The sequence below is a fragment of the Lytechinus variegatus genome, chromosome 19, assembly GCF_018143015.1.
Source record: "Lytechinus variegatus isolate NC3 chromosome 19, Lvar_3.0, whole genome shotgun sequence".
In the NCBI taxonomy this organism is placed as follows: domain Eukaryota; kingdom Metazoa; phylum Echinodermata; class Echinoidea; order Temnopleuroida; family Toxopneustidae; genus Lytechinus; species Lytechinus variegatus.
Genome location: NC_054758.1, coordinates 16,522,042 through 16,549,561, shown reverse-complemented (window position 1 = coordinate 16,549,561; position 27,520 = coordinate 16,522,042). Strand labels below are relative to the sequence as shown.

Here is a 27,520-nt window from a genome sequence, read left to right as displayed (position 1 = left end):
TCATCATCATCATCATCACCATCATCATCATCTTCATCATCATCATCATCATCATCATCATCATCATCATCATCATCTTCATCATCACCATCATCATCACCACCACCACAGTGTACGATTAAGGGGTCACTCATGCACCCTTCTGTCCTAGGTTCTGGGGCCCGTTCTGGGGCCTGTTGCATAAAACTTTTTACCTGAGAAAATTCTGGTAAAAACTGAAAACTATAAGGATAGTCTGATTTCTGCCATTGACTTTAACACAGGGCAAAAACTCAAGTAAAAACAACCTGAGTTTTCTCAGACAAAAAAGTTTTATGCAACCGGCCCCTGGTCTATATTTCGATGATCCAATGTTAAAATCTTACGGACTACAAATTAGTGCATTCGACATCCTGATAGTTGGGTAATTACAAACATTACAATATAATGTGCGAGGTGTGCCAATGACTGCAAAGGCGGAAATAAAAAAATAGACGAAAAGTTTCCATAGAATTTTATGACGCATGTGGTTCGAAATAGAGCTCAAAGTCTATACTCCCTAGTCATGCTACTAATCTGCAAACTGTTATACTTTCTGTGCACTCTCTTTGTGCCGATTTCAATGTGATAATATCGGGATCATATCATACTCGGTTTCTATACATCAGCAGATATTATATGACTCGTGTGTGCGCTACTTCTTTTCGACAAGATCAGATCGACCTAATAAACCTTATCGCGTAATTTTCCACATATCCTACACAAAAAGGTAAGAAAATGATTTGTTTGCAGGCTTTCTGGCAAAGTTTCTGGTCTATAATTATCAGGTCCTAATATTACATTTGAATACGTTGATGAGTTTGTTGTAACCGTAATAAGCATCTTACTCTGGTTTTAGGTGTTACTGCAGCTGTACAATATAGCTTTGTATGACCTATTATAGGGATTTCAGGGGAAATACAAGCAAAAACTGAAAATTTCATCAAATTTGTAAAATTAGAAAATTATGATTTTTTTAAATTGATAAATATTTTACATCCAATTCGGTTTAAATTTTCAACTATATCCAGTGGCGTACCTAGGATTTTCCACAGGGGGTGGGGGTTGGGCAAAACCGGTCGAAAAATTTGACAAGCAACAAAAAAGGGGGGTCTTCAATCGTACCAGAAAAAAATTTGACAAGAAAAAAAATTAAAAAGTATTCAAGCTCGTCAGGGGGGGGGGGCAAAATAGGCATTCAAGCAAGCACGTCAGGGGGGGGGGGGCAAAATAGGTTTTCAAGCTCGTCAGGGAGGGGGGCAGGGATATGTCATTTGCATGGGTTGTGACTCGTCAGGGGGGGGGGCAAGCTGCCCCCTCTGTCCCCCCGTAGGTACGCAAGCTGCTTTGACCATTTTAAATTAACTTCAGGTCAAGCTATGTTGGGGGTGGGTGGGCTTCGCTTTTCACGGTACCTTTTATAGTGTTTGCACGTTATACGTAAATCATTTTTTTTGCGCTTAAGTTGCAATAAGTTCATTACATTTAGTGTTTACATGATGTCCTATCAAAATTCCGACGTCTTTTCCCCTTTATTTCCCATTATTCATTTTTTAAAGACCATTTCCTCGGGAATATCCGATTCCTGTACGTCGTTAGGTGAAAACGCAGAGTCATTTTATGGATGTCCGGGTTGTACCAAAAACACACAAAGCTAGATAGAGTCAAATACACTTAAAAAAAAATTATACTTATGAACAAAAATTCCTGCACTAGAGTCTCGAGAAAATCATACTGCACTGTGTAATCGTACATGCATTTGTGTAAAATTACAGAAATTTGGCGTTTGGTGTATGTAACCTTACAAATTTATTGCTTAAGTTCAAGTTAATTTTCTTTTTTCTAAAAAATATACATCAATGAAGTAATAATGAATTTGGGTATTGTATGATGATTATTGTCAATTTAATGAATTTGACCATTGTTACGAGTATAATGTGTACCTGGAAATGGAATAAAATAAACAATAAACAATAATTAAAATGCTGAATTGCTATAAGAATATTTTCCATTTTTTCAAAACATACCTGTTCTCTAAAACAATTTTAGAGAAATAAAAAATCTTTCCTGTTATAACAGTTTACAAAATGATTCGGTTATTTCTTCTGTAAAATCCGTTTTTTAATTTTTCTTCTGCGGTAAAATCTTCTTTTTTTTCTTTCAGTGTACCAACGAAACAATTTAACCGACCTATGGTATGTCACTCGAAATAAAGTAATATCTTTGATCTGTCTAGAATAGGTTTCTATTGGTTTATATGACTATTATCAGTGACAAAAACAAAACCGACCTCGAACCGATGATTTATATTCATTTATTCAATAGTTTTTTTTAATACACTGTAAAAAACCATTGAAGAAAAGAAGGGAGGAGGAAGAAGAAAGAGAAGTAGAAAGAATAGTAGACGACAAAGAAGAACATGAAGAAGAAGAGGAAGAAGAGGAAGAAGAACAAGACGAAGGAGAAGAAGAAGCAGAAGAAGAAAAAAAGGGAGAAAAATAAGAAGTAGGAGAAGAACGATAAGAAGTGGAACATGAAGTAGTAGAAGTAGAAAGAATAGAAGACGAAGAAGAAGAAGAAGAGGAAGAAGAAGAAGAAGAACTAGACGAAGGAAAAGAAGAAAAAGAAGAAAAAGGAGAAAAATAATAATAAGAAGAAGAAGGAGAAGAAGAATGATAAGAAGTGGAACATGAAGTAGTATAGAAGTAGAAAGAATAGTAGACGAAGAAGAAGAACATGAAGAAGAAGAAGAACAAGACGAAGAAGAAGTAGAAGAAGAAGAATAATAAGAAGTGGAACATGAAGTATTTAACAACACACTGGTAACCTTTTTTCAAAATGATGTTTAATTATGTCAGCTTTGTTCATGTTGTTCATAGGCCTATCTTTGGTGCAATGATTATTTGCCTAGGACCACCGCAATAAAACGAAAGAGGAAGTTGAGGAGTACGAAACATTTATAGTGGCCACATTTTCTGCAGTTGACTCAATAGATCAGAAAAGGTATTGCTATGTCAGTAAAAACTGAAGCAAGTCTCAATTCAACGTCATCGCTTTTGCCTGACTGAATTGAGCTCTTCAAACATCTCTAAGTACAATCATTATCCACTCGGAAACAATTCATTTATTGATTTCATACATAGCCAAATGTCAGCTATTAACATGTTACACGTCAATTATATTTGGCTTTAAGTGGAAATTGTAAACGTATTTGAAAAAGAGTTATTTTTACATATAAAAACAACTGCTTACGCATTAATACTTCTCAGTTTTACGGATGATTCCTCAAACATTATGTTGAGGATTGAAAATTAAAGGCTAAATTTTGTTATACTAACAATCATATAATTTATTCTTATTTTCATCGAAATATAAGGACATTAGTGATTTCTGACAGATTAAACTAAACTTATTTCATGTTTTAAGATGTAAATTCTAAAGACAAATTTCAGTTGTATAGAACGATCCTAATGTTTTATGTTTATTTGTATTATTTGCCTTCACATACAAAGTAACATATTGGCAACATGACAAAATAATTATCTCAATGCACGTCAGTGTATAATATTTGAATAGAAAATAGAAGTTCAAATCGAAGTGACTTTGTCAAAGAAAAGTAATGAAACTTAAGCAGATGTAAACCAAAACGAGCACAAACATAACTTGAACAAATATAAACGTTATGTGTTGAGTGATCCTGTAATTATTTAAACAATTCACTTAAAAATTTTGACAGTTTCTGTTTTGAATTAATTGTTCTATGGAATCACTGCAACAACGCCTTTTGTGTTTGAGTGATTTCAAGTGCTTGTAAGTGTTCCATGAAATGATCTTGATGTATAATCTTAAATTACAAATATGCAATTTGCTAGGCACCAGCATATCCATCTCGTAAGCTATTCTCAAGGCACACATGTGAAGTGAGGGGGGGGGCAAACAAAATTACAAGTAACAGAAATTAATTGATAATATGAGTTAGGGAGGTAAGTTTCTAACTTAATCTAACTTAATCTTATAAATGTTTCGACACACTTGCTATCCCGGATTTCTCGTTGGAGGGAATTCCAGAGTGAGTATCCCCATGGATGAATGACCTTTTCAACCACTTTGTTTTACATTTTGGAACTGCAAGAAGACCAGAGTCACTGACCGTGAGCGTAGAAGCCTAGGTGGTATGTTAAAGGACAATTAAGTCCACTCCAATAAAAAATTGATTTGAATAAAAAGTGAAACAATTCAACAAAGTATAAAACTGAAAATTTAATTCAAATCGGATATAAAATAAAAATGTTATGACATTTTATAGTTTCGCCTAATTTCACAAAACAGTTATATGCACATCTTGGTTGGTATGCAAATGAAGAGACTGATGATGACATCCACTCACTATTTCTTATGTATTTTATTTTATGAAATATCCTAATTTTCTCCACATTGAAATTTTCAGTGTTACGCTAGTTTGATTTTTCTCTATTTATTCAAATCAATATTTAACTGGGGATGGACTTGACCTTTAACAGTTTAATGGTGTGAATGAGAGCAGTGATGTAATGTGGAACTAAGTGATATACAAGTAAAAGTATTTCATATTTGATACGGTGACAGCCCGCTAGACCGAAGGTCCGCGAGACCGAGGGTCCGCGAGAACGAGGGCCCGCGAGACCGAGGGTCCGCGAGACCGAAGGCCCACGAGGCCGAAGGTCCGCGAGACCGACTTTTTTTTCCTTTCATCGGTACCCGCGGTCAAGTGGTTTAAGGCGCCACGTTGCAGCGACGTTTGTTTTATTGTAAAACAGGATCATGCATGGTCCTTCAATTGAAAGTAGCTAACAATTGAATAATTTGAGCAATGTTTATCTTTAACCAAAATGTTTTTTTTTTCATTTTTCTGGTATACAACTCCAAATTAATTTCGATTCAAATAAATAATTTCCTTTTTTTTCTTTAATTTTGCATGAAAACACAGTATATCCAATAGTCCATCGTTGTTATTAACGGAGGGGGAGACAAATTTTGAATTGCGGGAAACTCCGACGATTCTTTGAATCGTTCCTTGTCTGTATCCACTCTTCTTACGTTTTCTGCCTGAAATGGGGAGGGACACAGCCAAAAATTTTCCGTTATCTGAGTCTAAAATTTTGGGGGTTCAACCCCCCCTTTTTTTTTTTTTGCTTGTCTCCCCAGAGGTCGTCCTGGTCAAGGAGTTATCGGGCAAGCGCCTGATAACTCCTTGGTCTGGTTACGGACAGTTCCCCTACCCAATAATGTATATGACAGCAATAATGAACAGAATCTCATGTTTCCGACGAAAAACACAGAAAAAATTTCCGCTCGCTTCGCTCGCTCCATTTTATTATATCTTTTATTTCCATCTTTTATTTCCGCATGTCGCCGACATGATCACGGTATCGCCATTAACAAGGCCATACATGATTATCATGATGTATACTTATGAATACAAGTGAACCAAGACAAAGACATACGTTTTCTTACAAAATATGTTTTACCAATATGAAAACCAAAATGACGGAAAACGCTAAAATGTCGGTTAGCTCGCTCCGCTCGCTCGTAATAATTTATGAAATTCCATAAGTATCTAGTCTCCTGTTCAAGGCCGTATTATGGGTGTTACGAATAGAAGGACATGTAGCATCGACCAATACTTGATTTACTAACAAACTATTGACAAGAAATGTATGTTTTGACGGGAAAACGCGAAAATTTCGGCTCGCTCACTCCGCTCGCTCGTAATCATTTATGAAATTTCTTAAGTTTCTAGTCTCTTGATCAAGGCCATATCATAAGACTTACGAGCAGAAGGACATGTATCATCAACTAATATGTAATCATTACCAACAAGCTATTGAGAAGAATTGTATGTTTTGACGGAAAAACGCAAACATTTCGGCTCGCTCGCTCCGCTCGCTCGTAATTATTCATGACATTTCTCAAGTTTCTAGTGTTCTGATCAAGGCCATATCATGAGTGCTACGATCCGAAGGACATGTAGCATCGACTATGATACCAACAAACTATTGACAAAAAGGTTATGTTTTCAACGCCAAAACGAGAACATTTCTGCTCGCTCGCGGGTCATGACCGCACTGTTACATACCCCATCCCCACTTAAATGTTATTGTCTTATTTGCAGCGCTGAAAAAAAAAAGAAAAAAAAATCATCACCTCCCCCCCGCTCATCACTTTTTAGAGACTGGGCGGGAGATTTAAAAAAAAAATCAGCTCGAACCCCCCCTTTCAAAAATCCTGCGTACGCGCCTGAATGTAGGATTTAATTTAAGGGGGCGGTAGTGAGCACGCGAAGCGTGTGGGTGTGAAACACTTACTGAGCGCACAAAACGCGTTACCGGGGGTCGGGGATCCCTTGAACTATTTCTTGTCTGCTCTCGCTCGTCTTACGTTCTCCGATACCTTTTTATTTTCTCGCTCACGTCCCCCCCCTTTTTTTTGGGGGGGTGGCGTTTTTTTTTTGCTACGAAGGTGTAATCAATTAATAAACATATTGTTCAATTTTATTCATTCATTCAACTATTCAGTAATAGATTCCTTTTTTCATATCATTTTTAGATAACATTTCAGCTACTGCCAGAGTATTATTAGACTGGGAATAGTTTGTAAAAATGATTTTCATAATACCACGAAATAGGACACCCCATCACCTCTCTCACTTCATCGTCTAACGAAATCATACCATGGTCTCTGAAAAAATCTACACAACGAAAGTGAAACCAAAAAATGTTTAAAAATTAGACTGATGAACCCAAATACAGTGTCGCCGCATCCGAAGTGGGCTGTTGCAATTTTTTTCATAGAAATATCCTTACCATATTTTGCATAGAAACGCACACACTCATCCCACACACTGATATAGACACAGAGCACATTCAAATAAATTGGATATTCTTCCCAATTCTTTCCCTCTGTACTTTTCTCACATCTGTTTTTACTTTCAATTTCTCCTATCGTCCCTCTTGAACCACCCCCCTCTTCTTCTGCGTTCTCTTTATATAATTATGTTAACATCTTATTCCTAAATAATTTCGCTTCTTTTTTTTCTTCGTGATTTTGTCTACGTCTATTCTCTATGCTGTAGGTGAACTCGGCGCTTCTATTAATTGATTTTCCTTCCCTTTTACGGCCATTTTTTTATTATCATTCACCTCACCTACTATTATTTTTCTTCATCTGGATTTCAGAGACATAACTGTAACATACAGGACTGTTTATAAAACGTTGTCTGGTTTTAGAAAATTATTAATCCATTTATTTGGAGTGTCGGTTTTAAAAACTGATTGAATAAACTAAAGTGATGAATAAAACAAAGGAGACAAAATGAAACAAAGCTAAACAAAAATGCCGAATAATGTTAACGATTTAAATGACAGTATTAATAATAATGATTAAGTAGTGTCAGTGAAATAAGGCATCGTAAGTTTATTCTGTAAGTACCAGAAATACCCCTTCCTGCAACCCCCCCTAGAGACGTTTCGTGCGCGCAGTACGTGTTTCGCACATAGAGTTATATAAATTTAACTCTATGGTTTCGCACGATTCGCGTGCTCACCAACACCCATACACTAAATTGAAATCCTAGCAACGCCATTGAAGCTATTTAGTTACCGGGGGCCCGTTTCATAAAGCTGTTCGTAAGTTAAGAGAGACTTTAAGAACGACTGATGATCCTTTCTTACGCGCTAAACCATCGCCAATTCAATATACCACTTACCATAAGAAGGGATCACCAGTCGTTCTTAAAGTCGCTCTTAACTTACGAACAGCTTTATGAAACACACACCTGGAATTATTTCCCCCCCCCGATAACAGGCACCTGTTTCGCCGCTGCAACGAGGCGTCTTAAACCACTCGACCGCGGCAACCGATGACGGGAAATAGTCGGTCTCGCGGGCCTTCGGTCTCGCGGACCCTCGGCCTCGCGGACCTTCGGTCAAGTGGTCGGACCCCGTTCTCTAATGGGCAACCAGTGTAAAGATTTCAGAACAGGTGGGTGTTTCATAAAGCTGTTCGTAAGATATAAGAACGACTTTAAGAACGACTGGTAATTCTTTCTTTAATTTGGTAATGGTATACACCACAGGCGACAATTTCGCGCGTACGAAAGGATCACCAGTCGCTCTTAACTTATACGATCAGCTTTATGAAACGGCCCCCAGGCATGATATGGGTAAATTTGTTACGAAGGGTCACTATGCGAGCAGCGGAATTTCTGTAAAATATAGGCCTATATACCAATTATTATAGATAATCTGATATTCAAAACCTGACACCACAAACCATAACCCATCACCGGCACTGGTGTACGGATGGGGGAGGCTTTGGAGCCCATGCCCCAAAAATTTTACGACCAAGTATTAAAAAATTGGAAAAACAAAGAATAGGTAAGGAAAATGGTAACATATGATACTATATTGTATGAATATTTATATAGAAATTTATTACAAACTTTGTTTTGTATTGAGGGGTCAAAACGTTTGCTCGTTTGGATTTTTTAAAGGACAAGTCCATCCTAACAGAAAGATGATTTGAACAAAAAAGAGAAAAATCAAGTAAGCATATCACTGAAAATTTCATCAAAATCGGATGTAAAACAGGAAAGTCATGAAATTCTAAAGTTTTGCTTTAATTAAAAAAAAATATATGCGAATGAGGAGAGTGATGACGTCATCCACTCACTATTTTTTTGTATTTTGTTATATAGAATATGAAATATTCCAATTTTCTCCTCATTAAGTGAAACAACGATTAATTCCTCCGTGAACGTCTAGAATAAGTATTGATTAATACTTATGTTTCAGTCAAGTTGGTAGCTATTGTTAAAAATGTAAAAATTGAAATATTGTATAATTCAAACAATAAAAAACAAAAGAAATAGTGAGTGAAGGACATCATTGACTGCCTTATTTGCATGTCACTGAATTGTGCATATCATTGTTTTGTGAAAAAGAAGCGCAACTTTAAAATGCCATAACTTTCTTATTCTACATCCGATTTTAATGAAATTTTCAGCATTATGCTAGTTAGATTTTCCTCTATGTATTCAAATAAACATTTTTTAGGGGTGGACTTGACCTTTACAGGAAAAAATGCCCCACGTCAGGCCTCTCATTTTTTGGGCTCATTTTGCTACTGACGCTCAGAAATCATTCTGAAAGGATTATAAGGGGTAATGTTCACGACACACCAGGGCCCCGTCTTACAAAGATTTACGATTGATCGAATCAATCGTAACTACACACCAAATTGTCAAGAAATCAATGAATTTATAGATATTCATTCATATCTAGAATTTTTTTGAACAAACATGCATTTTATATGATGATGTTGCTGGCGGTCCATAGTTGCGATTGATCCAATCAAGCGCAACTCTTTGTAAGATGGGGCCCGAGAGGTGACATACGGGCGACGATTTCTAAATGATTTTATAGTTAAGTATCCATACAATCCGCTCAGAATTTATTTCCTTGTTCACTGGTTTGTCGGACTTGGACTTTTTTTTTTTGGGGGGGGGGCTTTAGGGGCAAGCAGTGTTTTTTTTCCTAACATATTTTTAGATCATACTCATAATTAGATTTACTCGCTAATATACCAGAGAAGAATGGCAAAATACATGGATTTAGTAAATGATCGCCATGAAATTACTTAAAACGTTATCTTTTTTTCACACCCCATCTATTGTTTGTTTCAGGAGTCTACTCCCATCTCCCTAGTTTGTTCCAGATCGAATTCACGATGGTGTCGGCTAGAACTTCATCTGCCATTTTCATTCTATTATGTAGTGTGGTGCACAGTGCAATGGCTTATGAAGTCTGTAAGTATTTATTTCTTTATAACATTTTTATTAAGAATAAAAAACATGACTCAGCCGGTATATATTTTTTACATCATGGCCCTGACATGAAAATATACATAAGCATAATATTATCAAATATAAAACAATAACGTGTCTATAAAGAAATTACAAATTTATCACAAAAACAATAAACAAATTTATCATCATTCTAACATGTCTTACCTAACGTTAGGGTGAGAAACAAGAGGAAGCAAAGAAAGAGAAAAATTGGTTACACTTCGTAATTCCGAAGGTTCGTAATTCCGAAACACGTAAATTGCCTATACCTCGATGTTCGCTAATCCGAAAACGAAATAAGGTTCGTTGTTCCAAAGGTTCGTTGATCCGAAGGTTCGTTAGTCCAGAAACGAAATAAGGTTCGTTAATCATTTCTTTTTCGGACTTACGAACCTTTGGAATTACGAAACTCATTTCGTTTTCGGATTAATGAACCTTCGGAATTACGAAACTCACTTCATTTTCGGGCTAACGAACACTCGGAACACTCGAGAAGGGGAAGGAATACGAAAAGGCCGGTCAATACTTGATTGATACCAAATGTAATGACAATAGAAATCAACAGAATTAAAAATATTTGCACTTAAACAATCGTTTGAAAACAGCGAGGGATTTCGCATTCTGAATGTAAATGGTAAGTTATTCCAGACCAAGTCGCCAGCATACCTATAGTGGTTAAAGTGGCCCTTAAAACATTCGAGCGTGGGCTTTGGTACAACAACATTCAACATTCATTGGCAAGTCTAGTATTTAAAAGATTTTCTATCAAAAACGATTTTCACTTCATTGCACATTGGATCTGAGGCCTTTCCATGAATACTATATACAGAATACAAGCTACACAATAGTCACGTCTGATATCAAGGGTTTGCCACTTCAGACAATAATTATGTTGATTTTCAATTTCAAACAGAAACATGAATAATGGTTGAAAACGAAATTACATTCTCAGAACACAAACACGATCAGTGGTGCAATCTTCAATGTCGACGAAAAAAAATGATGTTTTCTCGATCGTCTTTAATTTTCCCGCCTTTGTCATGTTTTTCCGCGTTTTGAAATAGCGATTTCAATCATGATTCATGTTGCTGTTAAAATTGAAAATGGACATTGAACAAACCGTTAAGGCTATTGATATATCAATCAATGTTGCCTGTTTCTATACGTGCAGCCCTTTTCTGTTAAATTTAAAAGTGTATTCCTATAGTCAAAAGCAGTTTCTTCATACGGAACAAGGATAATAAAAAGTTGGTTATATGGGGCATTTATACATTTCATCAAAAACTTCGTCGCTCAGATATTTAATGATTACCATAAATGCAACAATCTTAGAACTTAAAGATTCAGTTAAATATTTTTGGATATGAGCATCCCATTTTTTCCTATATCGATGACTAGATATCCAATACTTTCAACTTATCAAATTGTTTCATTATCGATAAGTACCCTAAAATTATTGTTTTCCATACGTTACTAGTCAAAATTATGACATAATTTTTTTAAGCCTTACGTAATCTGTTTTTTCAATACTTTCCATTAAAAGTAGTTCTGGAAATGACATTGCCACCCTGCATAAAAAAAACTACAAATAAATTAATAAATGATTAATAGAGTTCAAATCTACTTAAAGCTTGGATGTTATGATATAATATTTTAATCAGACACATTAAATTATAACATCATCAGCGTATCGCAAGTACGATTCTTTAAAAAATAATTTATGGATATTAGATAGGGGGTGGGGCTAAGATACTACCTGGAGGAATTCCTATATATATTTCTTTACTTTTTAGATTGTTTACTACCTTGAGAAAAAAAAGAAAAATGTTTGTTTTCTGTCTGAAAGAACGCTCTTAAACCATAGGGTCCGTATTCTGATAGCAGGTTTAACTTAAACTCAGGTTTAAAGTTATGGTTTAAGTATGGGAGGCCAAAAGTATCACACATTTTATTAAGTTGTATGTTTCTTTATGTTTACCTTACTCTTTCCCGATTTATCAATGGTGAAGACAATCATCTATTTATATTTCCTAGACAATTATGAATGATTTGAAGCCAAATGGACTGAAGTATGATATCTCTACTGTTAGTGATTTGTGTAACAGTTGGCTATCTATATTTAAACCACAACTTTAAACCTGGGTTTAAGTTAAACCTGTTATCAGAATACGGGCCTAGGAGTTCAGTATAAGAACTATCATACTTTCATTGAATTTGAAAAGCAATCAATTATGGTCAATACAATCAAAATATTTAGAAATATCAAAGAAACATGCTCCAACTTCCTATAATATGTAAAATAAATTATCTTTTCTTTCTTTATTGGTCATGAAAGCCTTTCTTGTTGATGGGCATGACGCCACAAGCCCCCCCCCCCGATCTGTACGACAGCCTCTGATATAGAAAGGAATATAAGTGGTGTTGGCTAGATGAGTGGACGAATTACTAATAGACAAACAACGATTAGACTTTACAGCGAATTTTAGCATTCACTCAAACGACGCTTTTGGGAACATCAAGAATCTATTGGAAATGGCCGTCGAACCACTATGGACAGATTAGAGGTCATTGTCGAAAGTTAATGGATCTGAACCTTATCCTATTATAGGATTCGAGCGGGCAGGATAAAAATGTCAAATATGTCGTTTTTCCACCGTCCACGACGACCCTGCTGTTCTAATTCACCGATTTTCGACAAAGGCTGCTTTGTCATGAAGTGTTTTTGGCAAAGATTCTCTGTGTTATAGAAAGAGTCTGCTATGTGGTTGCTAAAGATGCCCAAATGTGCACTGTAAAAACTGCGGTGTTAAAACTGACACCAATTGGTGTTAATAGATTACCACACCCTGGGGTGTTAAAATTACACCCTAGAGATTAAACATAACACCAAAGAGTGTAAATGTAACAACAAAAGGTGTTGTAATAACACCTATAGGTGTAAAACTAACACCACGAACTTAACACCGGTGTAAAATGACTGGTGTGGTCCTCTATGTACACCGGTTAACACCACATTTTTTGCTCTATATGATGACACCAAACGGAAAGTAGTCAAAGCGGATGTAGACAAATAATGATTTTTTTGCCAACTAACGGTATAGACGAGTCATAAAAATATGGCCGATGTTGACTCTGTATCAATATTCAATTCCTTCGCAACTGTTTTGTGTTTGCACAAGAGCCTTCTAAACCGCTCGAATGCGATATAAAAAAGGGCTCACTGCTAAAGGAAGTTTACATGAAAAATTCATTGGGATTATTCTTTGTAAAGAATGGAAATGAGCATCATGAATGGGGCAAGAATCATGGAAATTTCTTGAAATGCGTTTGGGAATCCCCTGTTTTTCCGGAGAGCCGTGGTAGTGCCTTTTTGACAATGCAGATTGTTGAGCCGTATCATGATAATGAACCTCTCATGCACAAGACTATACTTGTATTCTAATGAAAAAAGGCAAAAACAAGTTGTCACCCCCCTCTATCCCTTGCCCATGGGTGTCGATCGGTATTCTTGGTTGGGGGGGATGATTGACACAAATGTTCTTGTGGATGGGGATCTTTCAACATTAACCCCGGGCGGGCCACTTCCATTCACGAGTGGATACCATGCGCGACCATGGGGTCTCGAAAAGCACCCTAAACACGTAATTTCCATATTCTGAAAATGCACCCCTTAACAAGTACTGGCGTGTGAAACCCTACCCTTAACAAGTATTGGAAACAAAACGATACTCTTGGCAAATATTACCTGAAATGAACCCCTAAACAAGTACAGGAATGTTTTATTGTTACGGGTCCTTCGGTCGTCGGCTTTACCTTATTTGGTTTAGTACGACCCCACGTCCTTCTACACCTCGCGCAAATCGGACTCTAAACACGAAGTGTTGGGGCAAAAAGGACATCCTTTATAAAACATTTTAATTTTGTTTTATCATCCCCGCAAATTCGACCCTAAACACGTAATCTTCCTAGCGAAATAGATACCCTTTTTTCATTATTTTTGTGTTTTTGACACCCTTATCACGTTACGTACGTAACGTGCCCTATCGTGAAAAAGACATCCTTTTTACGTGTTTTTTGGGTCGCGCATGGTATCCACTCGTCAATGTAAGTGGCCCCCCCGGGCGTTAACCCCACTAAAATCACATGTTAGGACATTTTGGGAGTGGTTGATAATGCATGGTGTTCTTGGAAATTCCTTCATTGTTGTAGTGTACTGCACTTACATCATTTTTTTTTGAAAATTCAATTTGTGTTAAAACTAAGCCTATTCTCAACTCATACGAAATAAAAAAAAAATGACAAAAATTGTCTTAACCACGTACATATTGATCTGTTTATTGAGCATGATGTATACACAGGGGCGTCGATCCATTTTTCAGATGGGGGGGGGGGCAAAATCATGAATCAACGTTCCAAAGGCGCTCGATCAAACTAAAGGAACAAACTCACCCACACACACCTCCCACACACATAGGCTTATATTTATAAATATATGCACATATATATATATATATATATATATATATATATATAATATATATATATATATATATACATACATATATGATTCATGAGAAAGAGACACATATCTCACCCTCACCAACAATGCGAGCGCAAAGCGCGAGCTGAAATTTATTAATTATGACATGAAAACAGGAAAAATGTACCTGTTTAGGTTTGTTTGTAGTAACTCATGAGGAGGATAGATACACGTATCTCACTAGTAGAGAGCGAGCTAATTTTTTTTTTATATTCTGACCTGAAGCTTGATATTCTAAGCATTTTTGGTACCAATGATTAAGATGGGTATCTAGAAGAACAATAGATGCGAGCGCAAAGCGCGAGCTGAAAATTTTGATATTTCGATCTGGAAACACACAGTTTAATTGACGCTTTTAATAAAGAACAAGATTATATCCAACAAAAGATTATTGCAAATCGAAGCGGGAATTCTTTTGAGGTTTAGAACTGAAAACGGGACATTCTATTCACCTATTTAATCATGAAGAGTATGGGTTTTTGGTAAAGAAATGATGCGAGCACGACGCGCGAGCTGAAAATTTTTATATTCCAATCTGAAAAGCAGACATTTTGAGCACGATTTCAAATCAAAATCGAGTTGTTATCTCAATTTCGCTTGCTGATTTCAGCGTAGTATTACAATCTTATTTTATTATTTAGCTGCACATGCGGAATTATGGGGGGGGGGGCAAAACGATATATTCCCCCCCTATTTTCATCGGTGGGACGATCGCCCCCTTGCCCCCCCCCTAGGATCGATGCCTCTGTGTATACAACTTCTCTCTTTAATCTAACCCGACTGGCAATATCTTTTTTCTTCGTAATGCCTGATGATAAAATGCAGATTCGGACCAATTAAGACTAGCACAAATTGTGTGGCTTCTCGTGCGCAATCGGGCTTACCGTCATTCCTTAGATGATTTATCTTGTCACCCTTTTACTCCCGTTTATTTTTCCACCCTTTTGAATTAATTGATTTATTAAAATTAATTTATTGACCACTGGTGGGATGGAACGCCGTATTAACATAAGTTAGTTTTCGTTGGGGTGCTTTTATGTTATGTGTTAAAAATATCATATGCATTTCATTCTTTTTCATCTTGAACCTCCACCCATCTGTTTAATAGTCCTGAAAATAATAACAATATACACAAATTGCGAGGGAAACAAACTGATTGATGGCATACTATAAGCATCACTATAATCATCATGATCAAACTTTTCATTTTTTCATCATCATTATTATAATTTTTCTACCCTAAATTATTGGGGGGATGATAATACAGGCCATCCCCCCACTTGAAATATGGGGGGGGGGATATATCCCCCCATCCCCCCGTGATCGACACCCATGCCCTTGCCCCCATTCTTATCCATTTTACATCACTCCCACCTATTTATCCGTTGATCACAATAGTTGGGATTTGGATCCACCCCCCAAAAAAGAATGCAATTGAGTTGATTTGTGCGGTATATGCATCATCAAAAAACATTATTTCACACCCTTCTGTAAGAAACATATTCACCATTAAAATGAAATTTATGGAATTATATTACAGTATTGTAATAATAATAATAATAATAGGCATTTATATAGCGCCATCTATCTAGAAATATTCTATTCCGAGGCGCGTTGCTATTATTATTATTACCCCGGCTTTAGCTCGAGCTGCCTCTCAGCACTCATGCATTCAAGGAATTAATCCTGCCGGGTACCCATTCACCTCACCTGGGTCGAGTGCAGCACAATATGGATAAATTTCTTGCTGAAGGAAATTACGCCATGGCTGGGATTCGAACCCACGACCCTCTGTTTCAAAGTCAGAAGACATATCCACTGGGCCACAACGCTCCACAATGGCTTAAATGTTAATAAATTCGGATTGGAAATCAATCTTAAAGATTTAAATTAAAGTCTTTAAGGATTAAATTTAAATCCTAATATCGACTGGTCACTATTTACAGCCGTAATGTGCTTATTTTAAATCCCTGTCATTTTTTTGTGTACTTTCCATAATAAAATACCTGTAAACTTCAAACCTGTGTGTTACAATGTTTGGTAATTAAATTGTGAAAGTGGACTACAATACTATTTTAATATGCTCTAAAATGCGATTTTCGCATATCAATTTCGATAAAAAAAAGTCCCTACCATGCGAGGGGGATACGTCCTCCCACACCATCCCCCGATCGGTTGCTTCGCTCCCTCGCCGGTACGCGAATTTTTTTCCCCACAGTAGTTCTGGAACTTAATATGAATGTTCAATACTTGCATTTTCGGAATAAGAGTACGCAAATTTGCGGTCGTTGTGGGTCGTTTGCGTTGCATGCATGCCATGAATGAATCAGCACCCTCCGATTGCCGGATTTGCCGTCCACGCGCATGCGTACTCTTATTTCAAAGACGCAAGTTGGGGTCCAGAACTACTGTGGGAAAAATAATTTCGCCGCTTGGACACCAATCATACACCCCAATAATCACAAGAAATCGACACCCATTGTTTGATCAAGTTTAATCAAACCACCAATATTTTTCTCTAACATTTCTTATTTAATGAGAACCGACTTACTATCAGGATAAACTTCCTCTTTGTAGCCCTTTATTAGTTTCCATCATATATATATTTTAATTATTTCAGATTACGGTTCTTGGTATCTCTATGTCTGGATCCCTCTGCTAATTATTGCGATTATCCGGTGCTGCTGCTATTTGAACCGGAAGCGAGAACCGGAACAACGAATTGTCTACGTAGATGGCGTCCCAGCGGATCAAACTCAGACGACAATCAACACTACGCAAGTTACTGCAGGAATTAGCGTAGTGATTCCACCGGAACAGGCACCACCCTATGGGCAGCATCAAGGACCTGTCATCAATTCGGCTTACACTCCGGGTCCTGGTGATGCGTATCCACCACAGAAACATGAAGCGGCGATGTACCCACCAGCCTCTGGGGCAAATGCCGCCTACCCTCCTCCTCCTCCAGGGTACAGCGAGGCCGTCAAACTTCCCAACTACCAGTCAAGTTAGAAGTCATTCAACAAAAATATTGTTTTGAATTGATATCCCAGTACTAACGAAGCAGTCTTTAACCGGAAAGATGTAATGATCTTCGGGAACCTTGGAATTATCTGTTTAAGTAACCCCCAAATATATTTTCAAAAAAAAAAATAAAAATCGGCCGTATTCTACTAGCTCCTCCTTCAAACGGCTAATCCAAGCTTGGCCAGGTAGGTGTTTCAAAAAGCCTTTCGTTAGTTACGACTGACTTTACGAACGGCTGGTGATAAAAATAATGATATACATCAAATTTTCATTGAAGTTGATCTAGCGCCAAGGAAGGATCACCAATCGTTTGCAAAGTCGCTTGTAACTTTTGTGGATATTATAGAAGCTGCTTTATGAAACACCTGGCAGGAATGAGGCCCTATTTCCACCCCAAATTCCTGTAACAAGTTAACAATACCAACAAAGGCAAGGAATCGTTCGAATCGCACCACCACCCCATCTACGTCAGGGGTTGGGACCCACTTACTTCATTTTTTAAAACTTAGTTTTCTTGTCTATTTGTACAGTTTGTACAGTATTTCTTCTACGATGGGGCCCTCCTAGCTATTCGCCACTCCATGCCTTTTTATACATTTTATCCCACTATTTATTGGGAATGATTCTGAGCTTGCACAAATGTCTCAATATACACCACCATATAAAGTTTAATTGGAACAAGAATAAATTTAAATAGCGCCCGCTTTGTCAGGCCACTTGATCTCCCCGATTGACTATAATTATCGCTTCCCCCAAGAAAGGGAATTGCCGGGAGCCCTGGACTGTTAATAAAGTAAAAATGCCCGCTCTTTGAGGCGTATACATTAATTCCAATATAATTCCAACACAATACACTCACCGGGTTTAACTTAAAATCTTTTCTCGAACTCATATCGGTATACGATGTACTTCTTTTAGCAAAAATTGTAAGGCAATGTATGTGTACGTTTTAAAATTTGAAAGATGTGTATACATTAACAGGCGAAACCTAGCCAACGGTCTTTTCGAATGAATGCGGGAAAATTATGAAGCAATTTAATATCGAAAACTGAAAACATACGATCAAAATTTTGAAATATTGAAATGTCAAACATTCTCATTCTTACATAAATTGTGATATTCTATTGAGATATTAGCAAGGAGCTGATATTAGGCAGGGGCCGCGGAAACCGTGTACAAAAAACGTAAAAATGACCATATGATTGCAATTTTTGGCATGGTCAGCCCCCCCCCCCTTAGAATACCGAACCGCGGCCCGTGTTGGGTACGTACGGCGGTTAGGGTGCCGTGCCTTAACGTCTGAAAACATATTCTTTCTATATTGTATCATGATAATTCATTCATTCCAGTAACATTTTGACAAAGAATACTTTATTGGTCAGTCAGACAAAAATCTTGTTAAATAACGAAGTGTGTGTGGAATCATGGACTCAACTTCGAATTCCAATTCGGTCACGTTATGCATATTACCGTTTCATGAAAATGTGAAGTTGAAAAATATCGTAAGCTTTATATTCAAACCTTCATCATCAGAGGTCAAGTCCACACCAATAAAGAAAGATTTGAACAAACAGATAAAAAAATCAAACAATCACACCGCTACAAAATAATGAATCAGAAATGAAGGTAAAACAAATATTGCGACCTTTCTGTTTAATCATTTTTTTTAACAAAACGATTTATCATTAACTTGTTATTACATTACATTCAGCTTATCAGTATGCCACTGGGAGAGCCGATGATATCATACACTCATCATTCATTATAAACCACATATAACTTGTTTTTAATATGACAATCAAGGAAGTTCTTCATTGATTCGCAAAACGTTGCAGCAATGGCAATTCCACATGTTCACACCAAATAGTCAAACAACTTTTCAATGTGAATAGCGTGAAATTAAAATGCTATAAAATGTTATGTAATTCGCATGTGTCCTACATATTTTACTGTTTTTGTAAATATACTCAAATATTTGAAAATTCATAACTGAATTATTTTACGTCCGATTTTGATGGAACATTTAGCTAAATCCTTGTTTGATTTTTTTTATTCAAATCAACATGTTGCAGGGGTGGACTTGACCTTTAATATCGTGGTTGGATACATACTTCCTGCCACTTAATTATTCATCTGTAGCTGAATAACATGTCTTTTAGTAAATCTTATGAGGCTGATTTTCTTTGGGTCACCCTGTTCCTGTATCGCAACTGTTTACTTCCAAAATCTACTTTGGATGGATTTATTCAGTGTCAATATGCAGTTTTTTTTTATTCGTAGGAGACTAAGGTGAAAGATTATGTTTCGGTAAAAAAAAATTGAATAGATGAGGGTTGTGTATATTTCGGTATCCATGTGATTTCTATCTCATGTCAAACAGTTTAAGATATTAACCTTAAAAAGGTGTCTTTAGTTTGAATCTGTATCAATATTTTTTTCTACCAATTCTTTTTCAAAATTATATTGTAAAAGGTGTTGATATAAAGTGGATAGAATGTGTATATTAACGTAGATAAGTGCTGCATATTATGTCTAATATGCAATTATTTAACAATTGTCGGTTTGGTATATCAGCTGAAAGATGGCGTTGAATTCAGGTGCGAATAATAAAATATGCATATTTTACGATTTTTTTTCATCAGATGAATACGTAATACGTATAAGCAAATTATTCATACTACATGATATTCTCATGATATTTGAAATCCTAGTCCAATTCCATTTAAAACCTTTACTATTTTACTTTTCTTATTTGCCTTTTCACATAGCTTACATTCTTTGTGGTTTTCACTTTTTAATGTATTTCATTTTTAAAATTTTATTTTTGTTATTTTTGTATGTATTTTTTTACTTATTTATTTATTATTCCTTTTTTGCTTTTTTGGTTGGGGGGGGGGTGGAACTATTAATATTATCCCATCGCAGCACTTAGTAGACTTGTTACCTGCAAAAAAAGGGATGAACGCTGCATTTTTTAGTACAAATGTCCCACTTGGCACAAATGTTCCTTGAGTCAAAAGAAAAGGATTCATCCAAAGAGACACGCTGTATCTATGCAAATAAGCAAGTAATTTGCATAAATTTGCATATTAGGTCGATATAGGGAAAACAAGTATTTAATGATATATATTTAACCAGAACTGCCCTAATATTGGAAATAAAGACTTAGGGTAAAAAAGGGAAAAAATTGACATAAAATGATTGGGATATATCCTTGTTCATTATTACCTAATTTACATGAATTATGCAAATTATAATTTAAAACAGAGTATTTTTTTCATGAATCCTAAACTATTTTATAAATAACAGCAATTAATACACAATGTCAACATTCTACATGAAAGAGAATTATTATCGAAAACATTGATATGCTTAATGACAGTATTAGTGCCTTAATTTGCTTAGAAAGAGGGCAAATAATGTCAAAATATATGACGTGATATTGCGCTAAAACGAGACCAAAACGACCTCTATGTCACAGTCACACTCACGAATCGGACAACAAAGCGATCAATGGTATGTCATTCGAGATATTCTCAACACAATAGCTTCCATCGGCTTCTCGTATCGCTTTAGTTGGTGTATCTGCCCATGGACCTATAGGTCCATGATCTGCCACACCGTAATCTATGGTATATACGGGCAGAATGCATTTCGGTATCGGTAAAACACTATTAATTTTGTTTTATTTGTTTCTAATTTGTTTCTCTTAGTGGAAAATGTACAGGAGTCATTGCTTTGCAGGTTACTGCTTTAATGAAACTCTGGCACATGAATCATGACGAATGTACCCCACCTCAATCCATATTTTAACTTTGTTAAAATATATCTTTTGGAGACCCCGAAGTGGCAAAACTGCATTCCCCCGCGGCATTCCCGCTACTTTACAAAACCAGTTTGACTTATATTATCGACTTGGAAAAGACAGATGTATAAGACATCAGTCAACATGTTTCCTGAAGAATTTTTTTTGGTTTATTTAAGCCTATATACGCCCACGGGAGCCCTCTGAATTTACCCCATCCCCTCCCCGTATTTCGACTTTAAATAAAAAAATATCGTGTTTTAAAGCCATCGGCAAGGCAAATTGCGTTATGTGGTATAATAAAGCAACTTTTGTATCCATATTTTATATTTACATTCATCATTATTGATATTATTATAATTATTATTAATATTATTATTATTGTTCTGCCGTTTGTAATAGTGCTCTAGCACAGTAAAGGCTATAACCCAACAGGAGCATGCCTAGGATACCCTTTCCCTTTTTGGTTTTATGTTATTATCTTTAGAACTCTTAAAAGATTACTTTTGTTTGTATTGATATCTTGGAATAGATTGAGGAGAAAATACTCTACAATTCACATGTAGAAGAGCTGTGGTACCACGTAAGCTCTAAAATACTGAAACCCTTTTATTGGCGTTTATCTACATTTTCCACTCTCGACCCAGGTGTAGTAAATGGGTACCCGGAAGGAAGGAATTTCTTGAATGCTCGATGCGCCCGATCAGGGTAGCCGTGCCAAAGTCGGGGTAATAGTATGCACCGCTTAGAAAGATTTGTATTAAGCGCTATATAAATGTTGCATATTATTATTATCATTATAATTATTATTAATATTAGGTGACTGCTGCATTTGTATTTAGAATGTTCATTTTAAGCGTAATTTTTTTTCATTGACCCTTGAAAACTATCAAATGTCTCTGCATTCTACTATACTTTCTCGAAAATCACTTTTACTCAGAGCCATGAAATCGTGGTATTATCTTGGTTTGTATATAAAGAACGTTCAATAAAATCACGTTTAAAACGCAACAGTTATTAGCCTTCTTTTTGTATTTCTTCAATTTCTCAAAAAAGGAGCTTAAAATATTGTTTTACTATTCTACAGAAGCTTTGAAGTGGGACTTATCCCGCCAACTTGACTTCTGAAAAGCTGTATGTCAGCACCGCGATGTACGTTGTCCAGCAGAAAGACGTTAGATAAATTTCATAGATATTGACATTCAAATGAATCAAGATAACCGAAAATATTGTTCTCATCAATGCATGGGACAATGTGCCCCATGATAACATGAATATACAAATATACGTTTTGATGAGAAGATGACATTTAGAAGTTCATGTTTACCACATGAAACGGGAATGGGGGAGTTGGTCGCACAAAAATAGAATTACTTGTAAATGTAATCCCTCCAACATTTAATACATTTTTTTCATTTTCCAGCCTAATTGCTAATACAGGTAATAACAACTAATTTTTGACCCCTTTATAGTAATTATAACAAATGTACACAAATGCACACCCCATTATAGTACTCATGCACACGCCCACACCCACATTACTAATCCACACACATGCATACAAGTCCTCCCCACACATTACTCATGCACCCACACAATGCTCATGTACATACACACCCTCACCCACACATTTTTAATGCACGTACACATCCTCATCTATTCATTTCTTATGCACGTACACACCCACATTACTAATCCACACACATACATACCCAACCTACCTACATATACCCATGCACAAACACACCCTCACCCACACATTACTCATGCACATACACACCCTCAACCACACATTACCCTTGCACATATACAGTGCCGGCCGCAGGAAACGTCACGCCCGAGCATGCAAACACCCTAGGGGGCTTTCGCGTCTAACCGAGGGTATTCAAGGGGGGCAGACTGGGGCGTTTAGACGGGCCCGCGGTGTCCTGCGTGCTATACATGTATAATATTAGCCGTGCCCGCACTTACCCTAGGAAATCCTAGGGTACGTACATTGCATTCTGTTTACATGTGCATGTACGTCGATTATCTTGTGATAGACCATTATGTTTTTAAACTAGCATGATCGGGATCTATTGTAGGTTGATTTTTTTTTTAGACGTTATTTGTTTTCTTTTCTTTCATTCTTTAATTTATGTTTTCCCTTTTAATTCTTTTCCCTTATTTCCTTTTTCCTTTCTTCCTTCCCTGTTTCCTTTCCGTTTTTCTTCTGTCTTTGTTTTTTTTAAATAGTGAAGGAATCATTTTTCTTTCGTTCTTCCTTTTTTCTTTCTCTTTTTTCTTACTTTTCTCTTTTCTCTCCTTATATTTTTTCTTTCACACATTTATTAATCTTCCCTTCCTTTATTTTACTTCTTTCTTTATTCATTTCAAGTAATGACAGAAACCGTTATATGTCTTTTATTCTTTCTTTCAACCTTTTAATCAAGTTTATGATAGACTTTCAAACTTTCCGATCATTAGATTCAATCCTCGGCTGCCCGGTAGTTTTATCTTGTCCCTTTCTTTATTTCCCAATTTAGAGTTTGGCTCATTCCATTCTACCTTCATTTCCCGCTTTTCTTTGCCTTTAATTATCTTAGTTCATTTCTCTAATCGTGCTATTGTATTTGTATATCGGGGAAAATTGTTCTTTCTCACATAAGAAGTAGACGCGCAAAAAGCGAACACCAGCAAAACTGGTTGTGCTCATCGATTTTTTTATTTGGTTCTTTTGTTATTGTCAACAGTCTGTGAGAGTCTTGCTCCCCGTCCACACCGACCCCCCTCCTTTGATCACATCCACTTACCAATTTATGACAGGATGTTCTTAGAAATGGAGGGGGGGGGGGCATTAATTTGCTGAAGCGTTAACAACAATGAATAAGGATATTCTTTTCAATTCGGTTCAAATCGGGTCTCTAAAACCCCCACCCTGTAGAAAGTATAAATTTACCCCAATGTTGCAGATGTAACAAATTTGTCTTTTTGCTAAAACATCTGATTGCATTATCTGCTCTCGATTGCGGTGTTAGTTACATCGGTAGATATTCGGATTGGGAAGATAATGATAATGAACATAATCAAAGTGAAGATTACTTGTACAACGCATATATTACGCACAATTTTATGCAAAATTATAGATGGGTTTAAAACGAATATTAATATCCTTGATACACTAGCTTATATGGTGATAATAACACGAATAATTGACGTCGAAGTAAAGATTAACCTATCATTTTTACGAACTGCGGTTTTATATTGATAGATTAGTTGGATATCATTGAGCTTCTAGACATTTCTTCAATTATTTCATTTCAGTAAAACAAGATTTTCCTTCGAATATATTTTGTTATATGAATTGGAAATGATAAAACCAAATCACAGCTTGGTACAATACATAATTCAGTGTTATATGGAAGATAAAAATAATAATACATCAGATTTGTAAAGTGCACTTTCCATCTTGATTAGATGCTCAGTTCGCTTCAGAGCAGAACAACGACAAAAACTATTTGCATATATGTAACTAATAAAAACTTTCCTGACGCATTTAGCTTCAATGCTTAAACACATACCCAAGCAAAAGTATGTTTTCAAAAGCTACTATGACGTATTGTATGGAATAGGTACTTAACGAGTTAATTATCACTTGCCGACAAAGCAAGAATGGAGCTATAGAACCATTCTTTTCTTTTGTTCAGAATTTCAGCGGGTGCTCACGCAAACGCTAACTATCAAACCTAAGTATTCTTTTCGGGGAACAAAGGAGTTAGTCAAGCCAAGCTGAAGAATAAAAGCCCGTCCCGGTTCACCTCTATATAATATAGTCGAAAATCCCTTTAATCATCACGCGTGAGCATTACTGAGTAAAACAAGTTTTATAACTAAGTACTGCAGAACTATACATACATGTATATATTACAATGAAACAATAACCAAATAACCAATTCTTGTATTATACGAACATATTTAAAATAATGTTTAATATGGCTATTCATGGCAATATGTTGGCAAGGGATTAATGAAAAGCATATAGAAAGAATACTTTCAGAGAGGGATTGGGAGAGAAAGTAAACGAGTAATTGATAGAAGAATTGATTGCGAGAGGCACATAATGACGGACACTAATAAAGATCCCTTCTCCTTTTCCTCCTTTCTTTTCTTCTTATTTTTTTATATTTTCTCTTCTCTCCCTCGATATCCCCCGCTATATTTTCTCTTTCTCCCTTTCCCCTCCTTTTTATCCCCCCCATTTATTCACTATTTTCTTTCTTTCTCCCCTTCACTTTTTTCTCTCTTTACCTCCTTCTGCTGTCCCTCTATATATTGTTTTCCCTTTTCCTCCTTTTTCCCATTTCCTTTATCCCTTCTCTTTTCCCCTCTTCCTTTTCTGCGCCCCCTTTCACTCCTTGATTTGTTTCTCCCCTTTATTTTCTCTTGCTTTCCCTTCCCCTTCTTTTGTAATACCCTCTCCGTTATATTGTGAAACAACAGTTTCTTGTATTCTATAGAAATGTATAAGTAGCTTAATTTAACATAGCATTATATGTTGGGAAGAGAGAAAGAATAGATTGAGAGGGGGATTGAGAAAGAACTAAACGATAAATGAAAATAAATTTGATGATGAGAGGTGCATATGAAAATGATGTCCACAGATAAAGATCGGGAAAAGACGAGAGCTAGTGGTTCAGATATGAGATAGATAAAGGTAAATCAAGAAGGGGATAAAAAAGGATGAAAATTAGAAAAATTAGAGAGGGGCTCCAGTATTTTGATAAGAATAGTAATATCCTTTTCCTTTCTTCTTTTCTTAGTCCTTTTCCCTCTCTCTTTCTCCCCTTCAAAAAATTTTATCCTCTCTATTTCATCTTTCTCAATTTTCCCTTCCTTTTTAATTTCTCACCCCTTATTCCTTCTCTTTATCCTTCTTTCTTTTATTTGCCTTCTACTTCCCTCTTGTCTTTCTATCTCCCCTTCGCTTTTTTCATCCCCTCTGTTTTCTCTCTCTCTAGCTTCTTCTTCTTGTTTTAATTCCCCCCTTCCTTATCCCTTCTCCATTTTACTTTTTCCTTATTTCTTTTCTCCCCCCCGTTCCCTCTTTCTCTTCTTCACCCCCCCCTTCCTCTATTCTCTTTCCCCTTCTCTCAGTCCGGGCTCTCAGTTTTCTATTTCTCTTATCTCTTTCCTTCTCGTCTTCAATCCATCCCTTCCTTTTCGCCTTTTTTCTTTGATTTTTGCTTTCTTCTCCCTTTTATCTGCACTGATCTCGTAGATCCGCGCCTGAAAGGCATATCAGGATATATAAAAAAGGATGACTATGCAGGGGAAGAATAGAGTAAATAGTTCTAGGACGACCTCCGGAATGTAGGGTCAACAACGACAAATACCGGCTTCTTTGTCAGAAACTCATGTCAGTGAATGAAATAACGGACACCACGGGGAGAATATTCATCGGAAAAGACCATTTACGCTGCTGCCAGTGTGTAATCGAACACAATAAGTCACTCGGTGAAAAGCCTAAAATCCCAGTTATCAACCCAAAACTTTGTAATTTTCATAACAGATTTTATCCACGATAAATGATCAAAAACTTATGGTTGATATGAGATAAATATCACATGCAGTCTTGAACGAATGTGTCAAATCAGACCTCTTTTTCGACCAAGAATGCACGGCCGAACATCCTAGGGAAAACACCCTAGGATAGACGCGGGTGGTAACCGCGGGGGCTTCCCTATAGGGCCCTGATTTTCTAGGGGAGCGGACGCGGGGGTCTTCCCGTGTCCGCTCCCCTCAAATGCCCGCTACGGGCTACCGCGTTCGCCCTAGGGGGCACTGTAACGTTTCCCGCGGCCGGCACTGTAGTATGAATAATTTGCTTGTACGTATTACGTATTCATCTAATGAAAAAAATCGTAAAGTATGCATATTTTGTTATTGGCACCTGAATTCAACGACATCTTTAATTCAGCTGATATACCAAACCAACAATTGTTAAATAATTGCGTATTAGACATAATATGCAGCGCTTATCTACATTAATAAACACGTTCTATCCACTTTATATCAACACCTTTAACATAATCATTTTATTTCACGAAATGGGGAGAAAAAATATATTGATACAGATTCAAACTGAAAACACCTTTTTAAGGTTAATATTGTAGATTATTTGACATGAGATAGATTTCAAACGGATACCGAAATATACACAACCCTCATCTATTCAATTTGTTTTTACCGAAACATAATCTTTCACCTT

At 36.4% G+C, this 27,520-nt stretch overlaps 1 protein-coding gene across 2 annotated transcripts; it reads left to right on the top strand.

Annotated features, from left to right (window-relative positions):
- Window positions 1-528: 528 nt before the first annotated feature.
- LOC121406160 lies at window positions 529-18,845 on the top strand. 2 transcript variants are annotated; one of them, XM_041597178.1, is made up of 3 exons: window positions 529-748; window positions 9,743-9,862; window positions 17,062-18,845. In XM_041597178.1, exons 2-3 carry the CDS (start codon window positions 9,784-9,786, stop codon window positions 17,451-17,453), a joined length of 471 nt encoding a protein of 156 aa, XP_041453112.1. In that variant the 5' UTR covers window positions 529-748; window positions 9,743-9,783; the 3' UTR covers window positions 17,454-18,845. The 2 variants fall into 2 exon arrangements, with proteins under 2 accessions (XP_041453112.1, XP_041453111.1); XM_041597177.1 differs by having other exon boundaries at window positions 530-748; window positions 9,740-9,862.
- Window positions 18,846-27,520: the final 8,675 nt, after the last annotated feature.